This window comes from Hyla sarda, chromosome 1 (genome assembly GCF_029499605.1).
Source record: "Hyla sarda isolate aHylSar1 chromosome 1, aHylSar1.hap1, whole genome shotgun sequence".
NCBI classification, from domain to species: domain Eukaryota; kingdom Metazoa; phylum Chordata; class Amphibia; order Anura; family Hylidae; genus Hyla; species Hyla sarda.
Genome location: NC_079189.1, coordinates 194,395,125 through 194,417,644, shown reverse-complemented (window position 1 = coordinate 194,417,644; position 22,520 = coordinate 194,395,125). Strand labels below are relative to the sequence as shown.

Sequence of the window (22,520 nt, the reverse complement as noted above, 5' to 3'; positions counted from 1 at the left end):
GCATGTCACATTTAGGAAGCCCCTATGGTGCCAGAACAGCAGAAAAACCCCAACATGGCATACCATTTTGGAAACTAGACCCCTCAAGGCACGTAACAAGGGGTCCAGTGAGCCTTAACACCCCACAGGTGTTTGACCACTTTTCGTTAAACTCGGATGTGTAAATGAAAAAAAATTTTTTTCACTAAAGTGCAGTTTTTCCCCCAAATTTACCATTTTTACAAAGGGTAATGGGAGAAAATGCCCCCCCCAAATTTGTAACCCAATCTCTTCTGAGTATGGAAATACCCCATGTTAGGACGTAAAATGCTTTGCGGGCGAACTACAATGCTCAGAAGAGAAGGAGTCACATTTGGCTTTTTGAAAGCAACTTTTGCTGAAATGGTTTTTTGGGGGCATGTCGCATTTAGGAAGCCCCTGTGGTGCCAGAACAGCAAAAAAATACCCACATGGCATACTATTTTGGAAACTACACCCCTCAAGGAACGTAACAAGGGGTCCGCTGAGCCTTAACACCCCACAGGTGTTTGACGACTTTTCGTTAAAGTTGGATGTGTAAATGAAAAAAAAAATTTTTTTTTACTAAAATGCAGTTTTTCCCCTAAATTTTACATTTTTACAAGGGGTAATAGGAGAAAAAGACCCCCAAAATTTGTAACCCCATTTCTTCTGAGTATGGAAATACCCCATGTTAGGACGTAAAATGCTCTGCTGGCGAACTACAATGCTCAGAAGAGGAGGAGCGCCATTGAGCTTTTGGAAAGAGAATTAGTTTGGAATGGTAGTCAGGGGCCATGTTCATTTACAAAGCCCCCCGTGGTGCCAGAACAGTGGACCCCCCCACATGTGACCCCATTTTGGAAACTACACCCCTCACAGAATTTAATAAGGGGTGCAGTGAGTATTTACACCCCACAGATCTTTGGAACAGTGGGCTGTGCAAATGAAAAATTAAATTTTTCATTTTTACGGACCACTGTTCCAAAAATCTGTCAGACACCTGTGGGGCGTAAATTCTCAATGTACCCCTTATTACATTACGTGAGGGGTGTAGTTTCCAAAATGGGGTCACATGTGTCGGGGGTCCATTGTTCTGGCACTATGGGTGCTTTGTAAACACATGTGGCCTTCAATTCTGGACAAATTTTCTCTACAAAATCCCAATGGCGCTCCTTCTCTTCTGAGCATTGTAGTTCGCCCGCAGAGCACTTTAAATTCACATATGGGGTATGTTCTTACTCAGAAGAGATGGGGTTACAAATTTGGGGGGGCTTTTTTCCTATTTTCCCTTGTGAAAATGAAAAATTTTGGGTAACACCAGCATTTTAGTGAAAAAATATAAATTTTTTTCATTTTCCCATCCAACTTTAATGAAAATTCGTCAAACACCTGTGGGGTGTTCAGGCTCAGCATACCCCATGTCACGTTCAGTGAGGGGTGTAGTTTCCAAAATGGGGTCACATGTGGGTATTTTTTTGCGTTTTTCAGAACCGCTGTAAAATCAGCCACCCCTGTGCAAATCACCAATTTAGGCCTCAAATGTACATGGTGCGCTCTCACTCCTGAGCCTTGTTGTGTGCCCAAAGAGCATTTTATGCCCACATCTGGGGTATTTCCGTACTCAGGAGAAATTGCGTTACAAATTTTGGGGGTCTTTTTTTCCTTTTACCGCTTGTGGTAATAAAAAGTATGGGGCAACACCAGCATGTTAGTGTAAAATATTTTTTTACACTAACAGGCTGGTGTAGGCCCCAACTTTTCCTTTTTACAAGCGGTAAATGGAAAAAAAGACCCCCAAAATTTGTAGTGCAATTTCTCCCGAGTACGGCGATACCCCCTACATGGTCCTAAACTGTTTCCTTGAAATACGACAGGGCTCCGAAGTAAGAGAGCACCATGCGCATTTGAGGACTAAATTAGGGATTGCATAGGGGTGGACATAGGGGTATTCTACGCCAGTGATTCCCAAACAGGGTGCCTCCAGCTGTTGCTAAACTCCCAGCATGCCTGGACAGTCAGTGGCTGTCCAGAAATGCTGGGAGTTGTTGTTTTGCAACAGCTGGAGGCTCCGTTTTGGAAACCCTGCCGTACAAGACGTTTTAAATTGTTTATTGGGGGGGACAGTGTAAGGGGGTGTATATGTAGTGTTTTACCCTTTATTAGGTGTTAGTGTAGTGTTTTTAGGGTACATTCACACTGGCGGGTTACGGTGAATTTCCCACTAGGAGTTTGCGCTGCGGCGAAAAATTTGCCGCAGCCCAAACTTGAAGCAGGAAATTTACTGTAAACCCGCCTATGTGAATGTACCCTGTACGTTCACATGGGGGGGGGCAAACCTCCAGCTGTTTCAAAGCTACAACTCCCAGCATGTACTGACAGACCGTGCATGCTAGGAGTTGTACTATTGCAACAGCTGGAGGCACACTGGTTGGAAAACCTTCAGTTAGGTTCTGTTACCTAACTCAATATTTTCACCAGTGTGCCTCCAGCTGTTGCAAAACTACAACTCCCAGCATGTACTAATCACCGAAGGGCATGCTGGGAGATGTAGTTATGCAACAGCTGGAGGTACCCAACTACAACACCCAGCATGCCGAGACAGCTGTTTGCTTTCTGGGCATGCTGGGAATTGCAGTTTTGCAACATCTGGAGAGCTACAGTTTTTAGACCACTGCACAGTGATCTCCAAACTGTGGACCTCCAGATGTTGCAAAACTATATATTCCAGCATGACCAAACAGCTGTCTGGGCATGCTGGGAGTTGTAGTTTTGCAACATCTGGAGGGCTACAGTTAGAGACCACGGTCTCAGACTGTAGCCCTCCAGATCTACTTACCGGCTTCCGTAGGATCCCGCCAGCCGTCCTCTTCAGACGCACGTGACGCCGCCCGCCGATCAATGTCGCCGCAGCCTCCGGACGGGTGGACCGGTCCCCCGTTCTGCCCCGCCTATTGTGGGTGGGCAGGACGGGGAAAACGAAAGTTAACCCCCCCGCCCCCGGTCTGCTATTGGTCGTCGCCTCTGACAATCAATAGGGGACCAATAGCAGGGATAGGAGGGGTGGCAACACTGCCACCTCACTCCTATGCCTACAGGGGGGTCGTGGGTGTCTTAGACAACCGCGATCCCCCTTCTATTCCGGGTCACCGGGTCACAATAGACCCGTATGACCCGGAATCGGCACAAATCGCAAGTGTGAATTCACTTGCGATTTGCGCCGATCGCCGACGGGGGGGGGGGGCGTCTGATGACCCCCCTGGGCATTTGCACGGGGTGCCAGCTGATTGATAACAGCAGTCACCCCGTTCCGGTCCCCGCCCAGCACGCGGCGGGGACCGAAATTCCCACGGGCGTATGGATACGCCCTGGGTCCTTAAGTACCAGGACGTCAAGGCGTATCCATACTAACTATGTAACTATGTAACTATGTACACACACACCATATTGTCTTTGGTGATAGAGTACAGGCAATCTCCAATAATCATTGTAAGTGTGTGTCTGTGTGTGTGTGTACAGCATAAAACCAGAGAGGAAAGGGTTACAGAGCAGGGCTGCCAGGCTCCCTAATAAGACCAGTAAGTCAGCAGAGAGAGGGAGAAAACTGAGTCAGCACAGTGCAGGCAAGAGGGGACATGCCCTCTCCACAAGAGAGAATGGAAAAGACAGTGAGCAGCTGTAATATGCTATTTTTTAGCGAAATATGGGTGATAGAGACATAAAATTACACGTACATGATCAGGATTAGATATTGAGTAACATATAACAGTTTTTTTTTGTGTGGGATCTGACAGGTACACTTTAAGTTTACAAAAGTCTAAGGGTACTGTTACATGTATTTTTTTTTTTGTAATGGGATTTGTTATGTGTTTTCATGCATCAAAGGTACATTTACATAAGACGTGTTTTAACAAAATGTACACATTTGTACATGCTTTTCAACCCCTTAGTGACTGTCCGTACATGTTTTTACAGGGGCCACTAAGGAGCCTTAGGCTAGATCACCTTTTTAGGGCCAAGAAACCTCAGTTCCTGGCAGTCTAACCTATTACATGCCACAGTCAAATCATAAGCATGGCATGTACCTATTCTGTGGAGCTTTCTTACCATGTCACCAGCCCAATGGCATAATCCCTGGATGCCGATGGGTTTCCATGGGAGCTTGGGGTCTTCTAAAGTCCCTGGTGCCTGCCATATAAGTGCCAGTTTACAGCCATGCAGAAGGCACAGTTGTGCCCACAAAATCAGCCATGGCAGGGTGAGTAGGCAAGGAAGGAGAAGTGTGCAAACCTTAGACATAAACTATGACAGGAGGCATGAGTGGTAGAGGTAAGGCAGAACTATACTGTTGAGCAATGAATCCATCAAGAAAACTTTGCCCAAGCTTGAGTGAAAACTTTTCAGTTTTACTTCAACAAATTTTCCCATAAAATATTCCTTGTCCTAAAATGCATTTATCGTCACCTTAGGTTTATTTAGAAACAAAAGTTTTGTACAGTAGATCAATGTAAATTTTCTCACAATGATAGACAACTTGCATCATCTAAAATTAAAATGAATATTGAGAGTAGATCACTTGACCATCAGTCTTAATCAGTCTTCATGTCATAATATACTGTTTACAGTACAGAGATGTAGTGAAATAGCTTTAACAGTATAACACCTAGTGGGTGTATAGCACCTAGTGCGTGTGAACCTACTTTGCTACCCAACTGGTTGACATTAACCTACCGCTGTGAGTGTTGACTAGGTGGCCCCCTGATTTTCACCCTTTAACCCCCAGGATGAGTTCTTGCATAGCTAGAGGACAAACCAACAGGTAGGATGGGTAGCAGAGATTCTTAGTCAGAAATTGTCAGGAACAGGTCAAGGTCAGACACAGTTACAGCAGAATCCACAAACAGCAAAAATGGATGAGGTCAATATGGCAAGCCGGTGTCCTAAGCAGTACCAGATAAATACAGTTTGCATGCACAGGAACACTTAAAGTAGAAGGAAGACTAGCATGCTAGAAGCCTTTCCTCAGGCAGGTTGGGAATGGTAAAGCTGTCTGATATAGCAGGTAAAAATTGTGAAAATAATTTGGGAGGGATTTAGATGCTCCAGCCTTTTAAGAGGCACAAGGGGAGTGCTTATACAACCTATAGGCAGAGCCAGGAATACCAGGAGGAGCAGGAGTAGGAGCATTGCAGGACTAGGGTGTGTGTAGTGAAGGTAATGTGGCAAATGGCACCTGTATTACACAAAGGCTTGAAGAAGATGAATCAAAGGCATTTAGGAATACATTCAAGTTCCATGAAGGATCATTCTAATAGGAGATTAAAAGGTTATGTAAAGAGCTTTATTATGGTGATCTGCTATGTTAGAATAAAAAAATAGATCTATGAGCAGAGACTTACAACTTAAAGGTGCACACAATAAGGCCCTTATCCACTTCTGACTGTGAAAATCTTAAAGGGGTTGTGCGCTGCCCTGCAGTTCGGAGCTCCGCTCACAGCGTCCGGAAGTTCATTACTCCGAACGCTGTGTGCGGGCTTCCGTGTTCGCAGCCGCCGGGCATGACGTCACGCCCGGCCCCTTCGTGACGTCTCGCCCGCCCCCTCCTGACGTCACGCCTGCCCCCTCTAACAAAGTCTATGGGAAGGGGGCGTGACAGCGGTCGCGCCCCCTTCCCATAGGCTTTCGTTGAAGGGGCAGCGAGACATCACGAAGGGGGCGGGCGAGACGTCACGAAGGGGCCGGGCGTGACGTCACGCCCGGCGGCTGCGAACACGGAAGCCCGCACACAGTGTTCGGAGTAATGAACTTCCGGACGCTGTGAGCGGAGCGCCGAACTGCAGGGCAGCGCACAACCCCTTTAAGGATAGGAACCTGAGAAGAATGGGGATCCATCTCTGATAGAGAGTAAACCCCTCCAAGCTCCAGAGTAGATTCAACATGTTGCCTTTTTTACTTGTCACCTTAGATAGACCTATACTGAAAAATAGTAGTTTCCTTTAAGGTTGCAAGCTTTCCAACTGTACAGGAAAACATACAGTATACTCCTAGAGGACCATATTTTTGGTCAAAAGGAGTAAAATTTCCCAACTCCTGTTCTGTCTGGTAGTGAACAGATCTATTTCTAGACAGCCCACAGCTTCACAATCTTGTGACAACTCTCCTGACTCAGAGATCATTTATCCTGGTTGAGCCTTAGATGACTCAGAAAATCTATGCCACTGTTATAATGTCTGACAAAATTTGAATATGACGGTTGCAAATCTCTGGTAAAAAAAAACTCCCAAGAGTCCCAAGCCCTGTCCCAAGCCCTCTTAAAACCCTTAACGACCAAGGACGTATATTTACGTCCTTGGCCGGTTCCCGCGATATAACGCGGGGTCATATCGGGTCGGTCCCAGCATGTATCTGATGCCGGGACCCGGGACTAATAGCGCGTGTCAGCGATCGTGGTGCCGCACGTTATAAAACCTTTAGACGCATCTAAACCGAAAGTAACACCATCCGGGCTGCTCAGCGGTGCTGATCGGGACCACCGGAGTGAAAATGCGGTGTCCCGATCAGCTAGGACATGAGCCGATGTCCTCTTACCTGCCTCCGGCATATCCCCTCGGCGATTGATTGCTACAAGCCTGAAATTCAGGCTTGAGCAATCGACCGCTGAGAACCCTGATCACTGCAAAGCTATGGCTTTGCAGTGAACAGGGTATAAGATCAGTGTGTGCAGTGTTATAGGTCCCTATGGGACCTATAACACTGCAAAAAAAAAGTGTAAAAAAAAGTTAATAAAGGTGATTTAACCCTTTCCTTAATAAAAGTTAAAATCCCCCCCCCCTTTTCCCATAAAAAAAACACCATGTAAATAAAAATAAATATAAACATATGTGGTATCGCCGCGTGTGTAAATGTCCAAACTATAAAAATATATAATTAATTAAACTGCACGGTTAATGGCGTGCACGCAAAAAAATTCCAAATTAACGTATTTTTGGTCGCTTTTTATATCATGAAAAAATGAATAAAAAGCTATCAAAAAGTCCGATCAATACAAAAATGGTACCGCTAAAAACTTCAGTTCACGGCGCAAAAAATGAGCCCTCATACCTCCCCATATGTGGAAAAATAAAAAAAGTTATAGCGGTCAGAAGATGCCAATTTTAAACATATACATTTTTCTGCATGTAGTTATGATTTTTTACAGAAGTACGACAAAATCAAACCTATACAAGTAGGGTATCATTTTAACCGTATGGACCTGCAGAACAAAGATAAGTCAAAATGTACTGCGTAGAAACGGAAGCCCCCAAAAGTTACAAAATGGCGTTTTTTCTTCAATTTCGTCGCACAATTTGTTTTTCCGTTTTGCTGTAGATTTTTGAGTAAAATGACTGATGTCACTGCAAAGTAGAATTGGTGGCACAAAAAATAAGCCATCATATGGATTTTTAGGTTCAAAATTGAAAGAGTTATGATTTTTAAAAGGTGAGGAGGAAAAAATGAAAGTGCAAAAACGGAAAAACCTGTGGTCCTTAAGGGGTTAAGAAAGCTTTCTGCCTTTTTGTTCATAGGATCTGTATCCTATCTTTTAGAGACCATAGCAATAGAAACCCTGTTTTCTTTCTGGCATCTTTGAGATTAAAAGCTTTCCTATTTGGCTTCCATCAGTCTCTTGCTTAGTTAACCGCTTAATGACACGGTCTATTTTGGCCTTGAGAACCAAGGCCAATTTTTGTAATTTGACCTGTCTCACCTTAAGTGTTAATAACCTTGGGATGCTTTAACTTATTGAAGTGATTCACAGATTATTGTTTTTTTTTAAGACACATTGAGGGAGATTTATCAAAATCTGTGGAGAGGAAAAGGTGACCAGTTGCCCATAGCAACCAATCCGATTGCTTAATTCATTTTTTTAAATGAATAATTTAATAAGCAATTTGATTGGTTGCTATATGTAACTGGTCAACTTTACTTCTGCACAGGTTTTGATAAATCTCCCCATTGTACTTTATGTTAGTGGTAAACTTGTGCTCCATGTGTTATGCAGGGACATAAATCCCATGGATGCACCTCTACTGCACCCCATGTTGTTTTAAACTCAGCTTCTGTGCTAGCTAGAAGTGAAGACCAAAAGAAAAAAAAGCTTTAAGCCTAACCCTTTCCTCCTGTGAAGATGCCAACTTGAGCCTTGTTGGTCACTGATGCTGCTGGAAAAAGGGAACTACTGGGTATGTAAGATGCATGGAAAAGGAAGCTGAACCCTATACAACAGGGTGTTTTTAAACCTAAGGGAGCTAGGTTATAGAGAGCAGCACCCAAATATAATGGGTAGTACACTTACTGAACCAAGGCACCTAATGGGCTAGTCTGGGCCACAAGTTGGAGATTACCCCCCTTTTCCTCTATCCAGGACAGCACCTGGAAATATAAAGATATCCTACTGGGACAAAAACCACGGAGGCAGTATTCTGGTGGATGAACCCTCTCCTAGTGCTATCATGGGTGAAGAGTTCAGCCTTAAAGCCAAATTAACTGAGAATCCATGTTCCATCTATAATGTGAGTTGTACATGAAGATCATTGGGACAGTTGCTCTTGCAGTATGTTATTTCTAATTCGACTCCAGCAACATACAGAAAAGTCAAAATATTATATACAGGGTAATTCAAAACCTTGGTATAGTTTATCGGTCTGCATTGTAAGCCAGACTCATATGGGGCTCATAAAAATCATGTGGTCCATATCGGGCACATGAGGAACTCACCGAAAGTAAACATGTTATATGCCGTCGATATATCTAACACCCTGTGACTTTTTTCTGTGGGACTATGTCAAGGTGTATCTGCCCTCCCAGCCACAGGAACTGAACAACCTAAGACAACGCATAGCTGAAACAGTAGAATCTATATCTGAGGATATGCCTGCTTGGGTCTGGACAGGACTTGACTACCGACTAGACATCTGCCATGTCACCAATGGAACATTTGTAGTGTATAGATAAAACTTGGATACATAATGGCCCTCATTTACTATTCTAAACCCGACCTCTTTTGTCGGGTTTTTTTGTCGCATGTTTGTCTGCGCCATGTCGCAGACATCGTGCGCCAGTCTGCGACACTATGCGACATTTTTTCCCGACGGACCCGATGTGGATTCTCCCAAACCCGAAAAAGGGGCGTTACCCGACATTTCTGAGCTTTTCCACATATTTATTAAGGTTTCCAACCCGAATTTGTTGAATTGTTGTGGATTTTTTCCCGACAGCTCAGAGGAGTTGCAAACCAAAACCTACAAAACCCACGTGCGACAAACAGGATGCGACATAATAATAAATACCAGGGGAAAAAAGCAGTCGGGTAAGAAAGCAAGATAGACTCACAACCCGATTTTCTTAGTAAATGAGGGCCAATGTGCCTTTACATGTTACTACATTTGTGTTCTCTTGGTTATGAAAACCGATGCTATAAGTTTGCACCATCCTTTTTGAATCACTCGTACAGTAAGGGAGGTCACATAGGTGCAACCTACTGATGAACAGCTACTCAGATAAATACAATTTAGGAAGAGGTGGCTTCTTGCACACAGATAAGGCTCCTCTATGGTCAATCACATGGTTATATGCACTATACCAGTGGTCTCAAACTATGGCCCTCCAGATGTTGCAAAACTTCAACTTCAAAGGATAGGGGAAAAGATGTCTGATCACAGGGGGTCCTGCCGATGGGGAACCCTGAGATCTCCGGACCAGCAGCGATGACGTACGGAACATGGAAGCTTGGAGCTTCCATGTTTCGTGACATCACGCCACGCCCCCTCCATTCAAGTCTATTTGAGGGGGTGTAACGGCTAGTACGTAGCCGTCACGCCTCCTCTCATAGACAGGAATAGAGGGGACATAGCGGCTGCGGTCTCCAATTATCTGGCACGGAGCTGAGTTTGCTCCGTGCATCGAATGACTGGGGGGGCCACAGCGGAGATCATGGGTGTCCCCAGCGGCGGGACCCCCACAATTAGACATCTTATCTCCTATCCTTTGGATAGGGGATAAGATGTTTTCCAGCTGAGTACCCCTTTAAGGCAATCTTCTCTATACCTTTTAAGTGCAAAACACAAAGCGGGGTATTTATCAAACCTTGTGCAATTGAACAGTGGAGCAGTTGCCCATAGCAACCAATCAGATTTCAGCTTTAATAGTTTAAAAGTAGTGAAAGCCCCCTTCATCATGAGGTTAGACTGCATCAGCTGCATGAGATGAAACTTTGGTCAAAATATGAAAACTCAAGGGCACTCGTTGTCTTATGAATAATCCCATGGTGACAAATTACATGGGAACATGTGCAATATAGATGCCACGTTGGTTTTATTACCATAGCTGCAGCCAGTTGTAAATGATTTATTATGCAGCTTGGAACCATATATGTATACTATTGTATGTTATTCACCTGGTCACCTGAGCATGCTTTTCATCAGTTGCTGAGTATTGTAGTTCTCCATACAATGTGTTGTATGTTTTATCATTTGTTTGTTGAATAAAGATTGATTATTTTAATACATTTATTGTGTCTTCTGCAACATCTTCGTATGGGTTCTATTTGACTAAAGGTTGTCATGTTTTTGAAATTGGATTCAAATTCAAGGAAAAAGCGTTTCATCTAATTTTTGGTGAATTCATTACTTAGAATGTCTAAATGGTTTCAAAATACAGTGTGAAATGAAGAAATAGGAAACCACAATGTTAAAAAGGAAACACAACAAAATACAAATAAAAAGTATCAGTTTTGCTCTCCCAGTAAGGGTTTATTCATGCACAAAATTAAGTTATGATGTGTATTTCAGTGGCAAAAATCCAAAGCTGAACCCACTAAAATATCTGATGGGGATATACAATTTTAATTGGATACTGCCAGATCCAAAAACATTTTATATGTTGTTACTGATGAAAATTAAAGACATTTTTGTAATATGGTTGTTTAATTATTTTTTTTTTTTTATATTTAATAAAGAAAACAGCTCCTAAAAATCCCACCACTAGGGGTCTCCATACCTACTGGGATACTAACCAGTCCTGCAGCAGCATCAGCTTGTCCATGAGTCATTGACAAGAGATGCATATACAAGGCTGCTTGAGCAGACACACCAATCACCTCCCACCACCACAAGGGTGGGACATACCCCCTTCCCCTCAGAGGATTTCTAACACTGTGAACTAATGAAAAGAGGTATTTTTTTTATAATAAATATAGGTTAAAGAGGAATGAGAATTAGATGAACATGGTCAGGATTTGGCACTGAGCAACTGTCTTTTATTTTTTATTTTTTGGTGGGATCTGATAGGTACACATTAACTGTCAAAGATCTTCACCAGGATTAGTCCTAATGTTATCAATAAAAGGAGCACTATGGGATTTTTCCGAACAATTTATCCTCTATGCAGAGAATACGTGTCTGATTGCGGGGGGGGGTCTGACCTCTGGGACCCCTGCAATCTCCTGCAAGGCACCCAGAAATGGAGCATGTTGACCCCGTACAAAGCTGATAAGCCCCTCCATGTTCCATGTTTCTATGGGAAAGCCAAAGATACAGCGTTTGGGTATCTCAGGCACTCCCTGCGATCAGACACTCTTCCCTTTCCATTGGTTAGGGTATAAATTGTACTTTTTTAACCCCCTTAGTGTAGAACGGCGCCCGTATACGGTGGATGACGTGATACCTTTGCACATTCTGCCGTATATAGGCTGCGTTCATTAAATGCATGCCCCGCAGCGCTGATCGGGTTAATTAGCTAAAGTCTCGGGGTGTCTGGCGGGAGACCACTCCTGCCTAACACCCCGGGACCCCATTCGATTAACCCGATCAGCGATCAGGTGTGCTGGGGCAGCGGGTGTGTAGCGGGTGCGCGACGGGATCGACGGGTGCGTCGAGATCCGGAGTTCCGGCGACGGCGTCCACGATGACAGGGGTAAGTACCCCCCCCCCCCTTACAGTCTGGACATGCTGGGAGTTGTAGTTTTGCAACATCTGGAGGACCACAGTTTGAAGACAACTGTGTAGTGGTCTCCAAACTGTGGTCCTCCAGATGATGCAAAACTACAACTCCCAGCATGCCCAGACAGCCAATGCCTGTCTGGGCATGCTGTGAGTTGTAGTTCTGCAACATCTGGAGGACTACAGTTTTGAAACCACTACACAGTGGTCTCCAAACTGTAGTCCTCCAGATGTTGTAAAACTACAACTCCCAGTATGCCCAGCTGCTAACGGCTGTCTGGGCATGCTGGGAGTTGTAGTTCTGTGCCTCCAGCTGTTGCAAAACTACAACTCCCAGCATGCCCAGACAGCCATTTGCTGTCTAGGCATGCTGGAATTTGTAGTTTAGCAATTTGCAGTTTTGCATCTGGAGGACCACAGGTTGGAAATCACTGTGCAGCTGTCTCTAAACTGTGGCCCTCCAGATCTTGCTAAACAACCAGCATGCCCGGCAACAAGCGGCTCTCAGTACATGCTGCGAATTGTAGTTTTGCTACAGCTGGAGGCACACTGGTGGGTAAACACTGAGTTAGTCTGTTACATAATTCAGTGTTTTCCCATCAGTGTGCCTCCAGCTGTAGCAAAACTACAACTTTCAACATGCACAATCTGTCAGTTCATGTTTGGACTTGTAGTTTTGCAACAGTTGGAGGTTTGCGCCTGTAAACATCCCCTACCCCCCACAATGTGAATGTACAGGGTACATTCACACGAGCGGGGCTTTACATTGATTTCCTCATGCGAGTGTGAGCTGCGGCAAATCTTCCACCCCAAATCAAACTCCCAGCGAGAAACTCACTGTAAACCCCCGCCCGTGTGAATGTACTTTAAAAACACTAACTACACTACACAAAATAAAAAGTAAAACACTACATATACACCCTTACACAATTACCCCCCCCCCCCAATAAAAATGCATTTCCAAAACAGAGCCACCACCTGTTGCAAAACAAAAACTCCTGGCATTGTCGGACGGCCATTGACTGTCCAGGCATGATGGGAGTTTTGCAACAGCTGGAGGCACCTTATTTGTGGTGGTGGTGGTGGAGGCAAGAGTAAAGCTTGCATCCATGTCTGCCCCTATGCAAATCCCTAATTTAGGCCTCAAATGCGCATGGCGCTCTCTCAACTCGGAGCCCTGTCGTAATTTCACGGCAACAGTTTAGGGCCACATAGGGGTATTTCCATACTCGGCAGAAATTTCCTCATTTTACCCCTTATGAAAATTAAATATTGGGGTCTACAACAGCATGTTAGTGTAAAAATTATATTTTTTTACACTAACATGCTGGTGTTGCCCCACACTTTTCATTTTCATAAGAGGAAAAAGGAAAACAAGTGTCCCAAAATTTGTAACGCAATTTCTCTTGAGTATGGAAATACCCCATATGTGGACGTAAAGTGATCTGCGTACGCACAACAAGGCTCAGGAGTGACAGCACCATGTATATTTGAGGCCTAAATTGGTGATTTGCACAGGGGTGGCTGATATAGCGGTTCTGACATAAACGCAAAAAATAAATAAAAAAACACCCACATGTGACCCCATATTGGAAACCACACTCCTCACGGAACATAGCAAGGGGTATAGTGAGCCTTAACAACCCACAGGTGTTTGACAAATTTTCATTAAAGTTGGACATGAAAATGAGAAATTTTATTTTTTTCACTAAAATGCTGGTGTTACCCAAAAGTTTTCATTTTCACAAGGGGTAATAGTAAAAAAAAGCCCCCCAAAATTAGTAACCCTATTTCTTCTGAGTAAGAAAATACCCCAAAAGTGTATGTAAAGTGCTCTACGGGCGAACCACAATGCTCAGAAGAGAAAGAGCACCATTGGGCATTTGGAGAGAAAATTTGGCGGGAATTGAAGGCCATGTTCGTTTACAAAGCCCCCCATGGTGCCAGAACAGTTGACTCCTCCACATGTGAGCCCATTTTGGAAACTACACCCCTCACGGAATGTAACAAATGGTGCAGTGAGTATTTGCACCCCACAGCTGTCTGACAGATTTTTTGGAACAGTGGTCCGTGAAAATGGAAATTTTTTGTTTTCATTTGCAAAGCCCACTGTTCCAACAATCTGTTAAACACCAGTGGGATGTAAATGCTCACTGCACCCCTTTTTACATTCCATGAGGAGTGTAGTTTCCAAAATGGGGTCACACGTGGGGGGGTCCACTGTTATGGCATCACAGGGGCTTTGTAAACGCACATGGCCCCCGACTTCTATTGCAACCAAATTCTCTCTCCATGGCGCTTCTTCTCTTCTGAGCATTGTAGTTCGCCCGTAGAGCAGTTTACATCTATATATGGGGTATTAGCATACTCAGAAGAAATAGTGTTACAAAGTTGGGGGGCTTTTTCTCCTTTTACACCTTGTAAAAATGAAAACTTTGGGGTAACACCAGCATTTTTCATTTTCACGTCCAAATTTAGTGAAAATTCGTCAAACATCTATGCAGTAATAAGGCTCACTGTACCCCTTGTTACGTGCCTTGAAGGGTGTAGTTTCCAAAATAATATGCCATGCATTTTTTTTTTTTTTGCTGTTCTGGCACCTTGGGGGCTTTCTAAATGTGACACGCCCCCCCAAAAGCCATTTCAGCAAAATTTGCTCTCCAAAATTCCATTGTCGCTCCTTCCCTTCTGAGCCCTCTAGTACACCCACAGAGCACTTTACATCCACATATGAGGTATTTCCTTACTCGAGAGAAATTGGGTTACAAGTTTTGGGGGGGCTTCTTCTCCTTTTACCCCTTGTAAAAATTCAAAACATGGGTCAACAAGAACATTTAGTTAGTGTAAAATTTGAAGATTTTGAATTTTCTCCTTCACTTTGCTGCTATTCCTGTGAAACACCTAAATGGTTAACAAACTTTTTGAATATCATTTTGAATACTTTGAGGGGTGTAGTTTATATAATGGGGTAATTTATGGGGTATTTCTCACAAAAAGGTCTCTCAAATCCACTTCAAACTGAACTGGTCACTGAAAAATTCAGATTTTAAAATTTTCATGAAAAACTGGAAAATTGCTGCTGAACTTTGAAGCCCTTTCTTCAAAAAGTAAAAAAAAATTCTACTTTATGATGCCAACATAAAGTAGACATATTGTGTATGTGAATCAATATATAATGTATTTGGCATGTCCATTTTCCTTACAAGCAGAGAGTTTCAAAGTAAAAAAAAAATGCAAAAAGTTTTTCATGAAATTTTTGAATTTTTCACCAAGAACTGATGCAAGTATTGCCGAAAATATAAAACTAACATAAAGTAGAATATGTCATGAAAAAACTATCTTGGAATCTAATTCACAAGTTAAAGCATCCAAGAGTTATTAATGCTTAAAGTGACAGAGGTCAGAAACCGTTGCAAAAAACGGTTGTGTCCTTAAGGTCAAAATGGGCTGTGTCCTTAAGGGGTGAAGGTTAATCCTTGACTTTTTCATGCAAAATCTACATAAATGGATTTTTCCATACTCATAGGCCCAGATTTATCAAACTATGTGAGAGAAAAAGTGGAGTGATTTTCCCACAGCAACCAATCACAGCTCCGCTTTCACTTCACCATAGCTCGTTAGCTGAGCTGTGATTGGTTGCTGTGGGAAAATCACTAAATTTTTCCTCTCACAAAGTTTAAAAAATCTGGGACATCATTTTTCTATTGCATGTAAAAATGGCCTAGAGCACTATACACATTTATTTGGTGCTTACTACATCTGTTCTTTGGTGTGAGAATGGCAGCTGAAGAATTAAATTTGTTATCCACATACTGGCAAATTAACAGTAAATGAATCAAGAAATCTTAAAGCATTACTATCATAAAATACAACTTTTGACATGTTACTAAAATATGTAAAAAAATTCACACTGGGTCTTACTCCTGAGAATTGCTGCAAATGCGAGTTATAAACCTGGAAAGTGTGTGGCAGCAAGCACCTCACTCTCCGACTCTCAATCAAATCCAATTTTTTGGGGTATAAGTGATGCAGTCTATGCAGTGAACCGGTCATATCAGCTGGCCAGGGAGTGATGAAGGTTATACTTATATTTAACGTGTAAAGCTTAAAGGGGTGTTCCAGAAATTTTTTCATGTGACTATGCTACAGGGGCTGTAAAGTTAGTGTCGTTCATAATGTAGTGTCTGTACCTGTGTGTGATGGTGGCCTCGTAATTCTTCTGTGATTTTCACCAAAAATATTTATTTTTAACCCCTTATGGATGCAGGGCGTACAGGTATGCCGTGATGTCCTGGTACTTAAGGACTCAGGGCGTATCTGTACGCCCTGGTCGAATTTACCGGGTTTAAACCATTCTCACCAGCGGAGAAAGGGTTAAACCCGGTGGGTCCCGGTTGCTACGGGCAGCCAGGACCCATGGTTAATGCCAGGCACTGCCAATGTGGCCGATGTCCAGCATTAACCCTTTATACACCCCGATCAATATTGATCGCGGTCTCTAAAACAAAAGTAAAAGAATCCCGGCAACTCAGCTGAGCTGATCGGGACTAACACAAAAATAAAATCGTGATGTTCCGATCAGCTTACCTGATGACGAGAGGGTCCTCACCTGCCTCTCCGTTGTCCGATTGGCGATCTACTGCTCCATGCCTACTCAGCAGGCAGGAGCAGCAGAGCGCCGGTAACACTGATTAGTGCTATGCTATGGCATATCATTGATCAGTATATGCAATTGGAAGATGGCATGTTGTAGCTCCCTTTGGGGGCTAAAAAAAAGTGCAAAAATAAAAGTTAATAAGAATTCACTAACCCCTTCCCTATTAAAATTTTAAATCACCCCCCTTTTCTCATTTTATAAATAAAATAATGTAATAAATAATAAAAATAATCATATGTGGTATAAACGCATGCGTAAATGTCTGAACTATTAAAATATAAGGTTAGCTAAACCACACGTTCAACTGCGTACACGTAAAAAAATATGAAGTGAAGCAATGCTTCATGTACCATAAAAATATTAATAAAAAGCTATCAAAAAGTCCCATCGAAACAAATATGGTACCAATAAAAACTACAGATGGTGCAAAAAATGAGCCCTCATATTGTCCTGTATGCGGAAAAATAAAAAAGTTCTAGGGGTCAGAAAATTACAATTTTAAACATACAAATTTTGGCGCATGTAGTTATAATTTTTTTTAAAGTAGAAAAATAAATAAAACCTACATAAAATGGGTATCCCTGTAACCATATGGACCTACAGAATAAAGATAGGGTGTAATTTTTACCCAAAGGTGCACTGCCTTGAAACTTTTTTTTTTTTTTCATTTCACCCAACAAATAATTTGTTTTCATTTGCCGCAGATTATGTTATAAAATAAGTAATGTCATGCCCTTATATGCGTCTGTAGGTGAAAAAGTGAATGTGTTATGATTTTTATGCATTATGAAGTGCAAAAACGTAAATAGTTTTGAGTCCTTAAGGTGAAAATGGGTCCTTAAGGGGTTAACAGAATATAAAATTACTCAGGTTTTCCCAGGTTGCAGTGTGACTGAGACATAACATCACTAGTCAGGTGTGCAAAGGGAGCCTGTCCTGCTTCAATGGATGGAGCGACCGCCGGGTGGGAGAGAGATAATTTTGCAACAGCTGTAGGCACCCTGGTTAGAAAACACAGGTCTTTTGAATGGAATGCAGCTCATTTGTGTTTCAATGGGTGGGGTGGCTAATGTGTCGGAGGGAGGGAAGTGACCTCAAACTTACAAACTATTGAACTATGGGATTTGTAGTTTGAGAACAAAATCCAGGAAATACCCAGTTCACAAAAAGCTAGCCACAGCATTATGGTAATCTCACAACACAGCCATTTAGCCCCAAGACAAGCGCAGATCCTTCCTAAGCATGTCCATTACTGTCTGCCAGGTACGTACTAAAATCACCTTATGGATGATAACCCCTTTAAGTAGATCCTGGTTCATTTCAACTTTTGTCCATCTGGTTAAATTGTCCTTTTTCATAATTTTATTTCACAAGACAGACATGTTTTTATCCTGTCAAAAGAAAGGAATACCGAAGGATCCATTTTTTTTTTTTTTTTTTTTTTTGTTAACAATGGAAAGTTTGTAAACATGCTTTTCTTAAAGAAAAAAAAAACGAAACAAAAAACTGATAGGTCAATATGATAAATAAAACTACTTAAGAAAATCCTGAAAATGCTATCTAAATAACTATGTAATCCTAGTTCTAAAAAGAAAGTTAAACACTTAAAACCTACCCCAAAAGTTCTATTTTGCAATCTGGAGACATTAGAATGCCAGAGAGAATTGTTATTGCTTCAATATCCAGGTTATTCTCACCAAGCCTAAGGATTGAAGTAACAAAACACAGATGTTAAAAAGACTTCTTTTGGAATCATGTTCCTTACTTATCATACATACAGAACATTTATTAAAGGCATTGTTCTTCCTTTGGGACTGATATTTTGTTACTGAATCAGGGGTGCAGATAAAGAGGCACATATTTAAAGGGGTACTCCACTGGAAAACAGTTTATTTATTTATTTTATTAATCAACTGGTGCCAGAAAGTTAAACAGATTTGTAAATTACTTCTATTTAAAAATCTTAACCCTCCCAGTACTTATCAGCTGCCGTATACTACAGAGGAAGTTATTTTTGTTTTTTTTGTTTAAAATTTCCTTTCTGTTTGTCCACAGTGCTCTCTGCTGACACCTCTGTCCATGTCAGCAACTGTCCAGAGCAGGATAGGTTTTCTATGGGATTTGCTCCTACTCTGGACAATTCCTGACATGGACAGAGGTGTCAGCAGAGAGCACTGTGGTCAGACAGAAAAGAAATTCAAGAAGAAAAGAACTTCCTCTGTAGTAAACAGCTGATAAGTACTTAAAGGATTAAGATTTTTAAATAGAAGTAATTTACAAATCTGTTAAACCTTCTGGTACCAGTTGATTAAAAAAAATAGTTTTCAACCGGAGTACCCCTTTACTCCTTTTCACTCTTGCCATTTCCACAGCAAGAGCTGCTACACAAAACATTGCTGTTCAGTGCTGCACAGTCTGTAACACCTGCATTTATTCCCTGTCTGATTCTCTGCGTGTTGCTAAGAAAATCCTCTGCCAACTGCTTAAAGTGCTTAAAGGGAATCTGTCATCAGCATCACCCACACTAACCTGTTGGTATATGCTTGTAGTGTGGGTGACACTGATAACAATTGTCTTTACCATTTTCCAATTAATGGCTTAATTCTTCAGTTTTTGCCATTTTTGCATTTATGCAAATCAACTGGCTTGGTATACTCTGGGGGTTAACAAGCCCTAGTTGCGCTGGGATGTCTGGTTGGCTCTCAGAGAGATTTCACTTATGTTCTTCATCTGCGACTATTGTGCATGTGTCGCCGACAGGGTACACCTGGGAGCGCTGCTGCACTGCTTCACAGCCGCCATAGGAGACATGCACTGGAATCTCTCTGCTTAAGACAGAGATTTTACAGGGAAAGGGACATCAGTATGTATAAGGGGGTGTTAGGCCCCTTTCACACTGCGGGTATGACCCGTCAAATACGTCCGGAAAACTCCCTTTGTTTGCCAGAGAAAAAGATTTTTTTTCTCCAGCTTTTTTCGATGCTAAAATAACGGGCTTTTCACTGCCAGAGACAACAGGCAGTGTGAATGTAGCCTAAGTCTGAAGTTCCAGACCAGACATCATGGTGCACTAGGAGCTTGGTAACCCAAGCCAGTACATTTGCATAAATACAAAAATTGCTTTACCAACAGATTCGAAGTGTAATAGCACTACCATAGCAGCATACACTGAGGTTTCACAACTGTGTAAGGGTTAAACAAAAGGCAAGGCTGGACCCAAAATAAGTCTCATCCAAGTCTGGCTTTTACATAGTTACACAGTTAATATGGTTGAAAAAAGTCATATGTCCATCAAATTCAAACAGGGAGGTGGAGAGGAGGAGTATGGGTGGATAAGGGGAAGGGTGCATAAACGTACATAAAAATAAATGTGGTCGCTTTTTTTTTCATTACAGACCAAATTAGCCTTAGTTATATTGTAACCTTATCTAAAGTAAGCTAGAAATGAATTACTTACCATAATTTCCTACACCGATGAAGGTACGGCTGCAACTTTTCCAAATAGCTTGCATCCACATGTGTAGCTGTTAAATCAAGTTCATCAATTTCCATGGGAACAATGTCCAAGAAATATGCTAATACGTCAAAGTCAATGGGTGAGAAAATGTTATCACTCACATTAAGACGTAACACAGACGGAGTTATTCTATTTGCCAAGCTGCTCATTTGCTGTTCAAACAAACAGTGCAGTAGATTCAGGATATAGCGGCCGGTTTCACAGTGTTCAACAATTGAATTTACCAACCATGATGTATACATTTCTGACTTCTTGCTTTCGCCAAGATTCAGATGTTTTGACAGAATCTCCTGATTTCGTACTGAAAGCAATCCTGAAAGAAACCTAAGAAATAAATCCAAATATCCAGATCCAATGCCTAGATTTTTTTGTAAATCCATATCCATGATGTTTTCAGTAATGTTTTCTGCATGGGCATAATAGAAAGCTGCAAAAAATTCTTGTATGGTGAAATGGGTAAAGGAAAGAACATTTTCTGTATATCCTAGGTCCTGTACACACGTAGTATCAAGAAAACTATTTACAATGTCTTTCGGAAGTTTTTGAAACTTTTCAAGATCTTTCTCATAAAATAAGGTTTCATGCTTCAGAAGGGAGTGGTAGGCAATCTGACCTAAGCCAAGAACCCCATGTAATACAGCACCGTCTTTAGTGCTATAGACTTCATGGGCATGATATTTCAGTAAGACTATGAGATAATGGCAGTAAATGTCCGTCATTGTTTTTGGACACTCAATGTGAAGTGTCGAGATTCCCTTTAGAACACTGCAGACTATCCAGCAAAATGCTGGAATGTAACATAACGTAAATAGAAAATGATTATCCTTCACTGCTACAAAGTGTTCGCTTCCCAGGCGCTTGTCTCCAAAAAACTTTTGGAAGTAATCTTCTATTTCAGTAACAGAGAATCCAGTGATTATCACAAAGCGTTCAATACACTCAACGGGTATGTGATTTATGACTGTCGGCCTACTTGTGAGCAAAACGGTGGCATCCGGAAGAAGTTCTCCTTGGATTAAGCTGCCAATAAGCTGAGGTATTTCTGCCTTTTCATCTGGATCCATTACATATTGCTCCATGTCCAGCTGGTTGTAGGACTTAAATTCATCAAACCCATCCAAGATCGCTAAAAGTTTATGGCTGTTTTTGAAAATGTCATCTAAAATGTTTGACAAATGACCATGTTTTTTACATATCACTTCCCGCAAAGTTATTGGCTTATTTATTAAGTTAAGATCTCTGAAAGTGAAGTTGAGAACAAAGTCAAAGTGTTGATACTCGACTGCATTTGAAAAATCCACCAAAATTTTTTGAACGAAAACAGTTTTCCCTATTCCTGCCACACCACTCACAAGGATTTTATTCGGTGCCCTCCTCTCATTTTGCTTATCAAAAAGCTGTTGAAGTGTAAGCTTACACTTGTCTTCTTTCTTGTTTTGGAGGTGTATCCGTTGTTGACCAAATGTCAGTAGCTCATTTTTCTTCATTTCCAAGCTGTAGTGTCCATTCACCAGCAGGAGGTTAACAAAATAATCAGAAAAGTAGAATTTATCACCATGTCTGCAGTTATAGAAGTTTATGAAGTCACTTCTACGTTTAAGGACATTTTTGTGTTTCTGTATAGATTTTGTATATTCTGAAAAGAAAGAAATGTTGATAATGTGCTTTTCCAATATGTCACATATTTACACATCTTTGCACATACACAAGTACAATAAGCAGGAGGGGGGCAGGTAAGGGAGACAGTTGGTCACCTGTTAGCAGGTAAGGAAGCAGTCGTTCATTGGGCAATAGTGGCAGTGGGTTTGGTTGTAGGGTTATCTAAACAGATGGGTTTTCAGGTTGCTTTTGAAGGTCTTGACAATGGGTGAGAGATGGATATATAGAGTATGGGGAAAGCACAGGAGAAATCATGGAGAGGGTTCTGTGAGGTGTGAACAAGGGGAGAGCTCAGGAAGGGGTCTTGAGAGGATCAGAGATTACGTGAGCGGTTGTATTGGGAGATCAGGTCAGAGATGTATGGAGAAGATAGGTTGAGGATGGCCTTGTATGTCATTGTTAGCAGTTTAAGCTGAATTCCATAAGCAATAGGTAGACATCGTAAAGGTTGGCAGAGGGAAGCAAGGAATGTCACAAAAAAAAGTTGCAAACCCCTCCAAAGCACTGCAAATCAACACTCGCCCAGACCTGGCTTAGAAAACTGCTTTTGGAAAGTACTTTCAAAAAGTTGCACATTTTCGGCGCAACTGTGACTTTTTGTCCAAAACAGTTGCAGAGGAGAGGAGGAATCATACAAATTGGTGTTCTAAAGTGTTTTTTTTTTCTTATGTGCACCAAATATATCAACCCCCCTGCTATAGTATGATAAATT

General features: G+C 42.0%; 1 protein-coding gene across 1 annotated transcript in view; it reads right to left on the bottom strand.

The window, feature by feature from the left end:
* Positions 1-22,520, bottom strand: part of LOC130303493 (NLR family CARD domain-containing protein 3-like) — a 103,347-nt gene that overhangs the window by 64,441 nt on the left and 16,386 nt on the right. Inside the window, exons 3-4 of the mRNA XM_056551798.1 lie at positions 20,090-21,785; positions 18,248-18,334 (exon numbers count right to left, since the gene is read on the bottom strand). Of these exons, the coding sequence (XP_056407773.1) occupies positions 18,248-18,334; positions 20,090-21,785 (1,783 nt within the window). The remainder of the gene's footprint in view (positions 1-18,247; positions 18,335-20,089; positions 21,786-22,520) is intronic.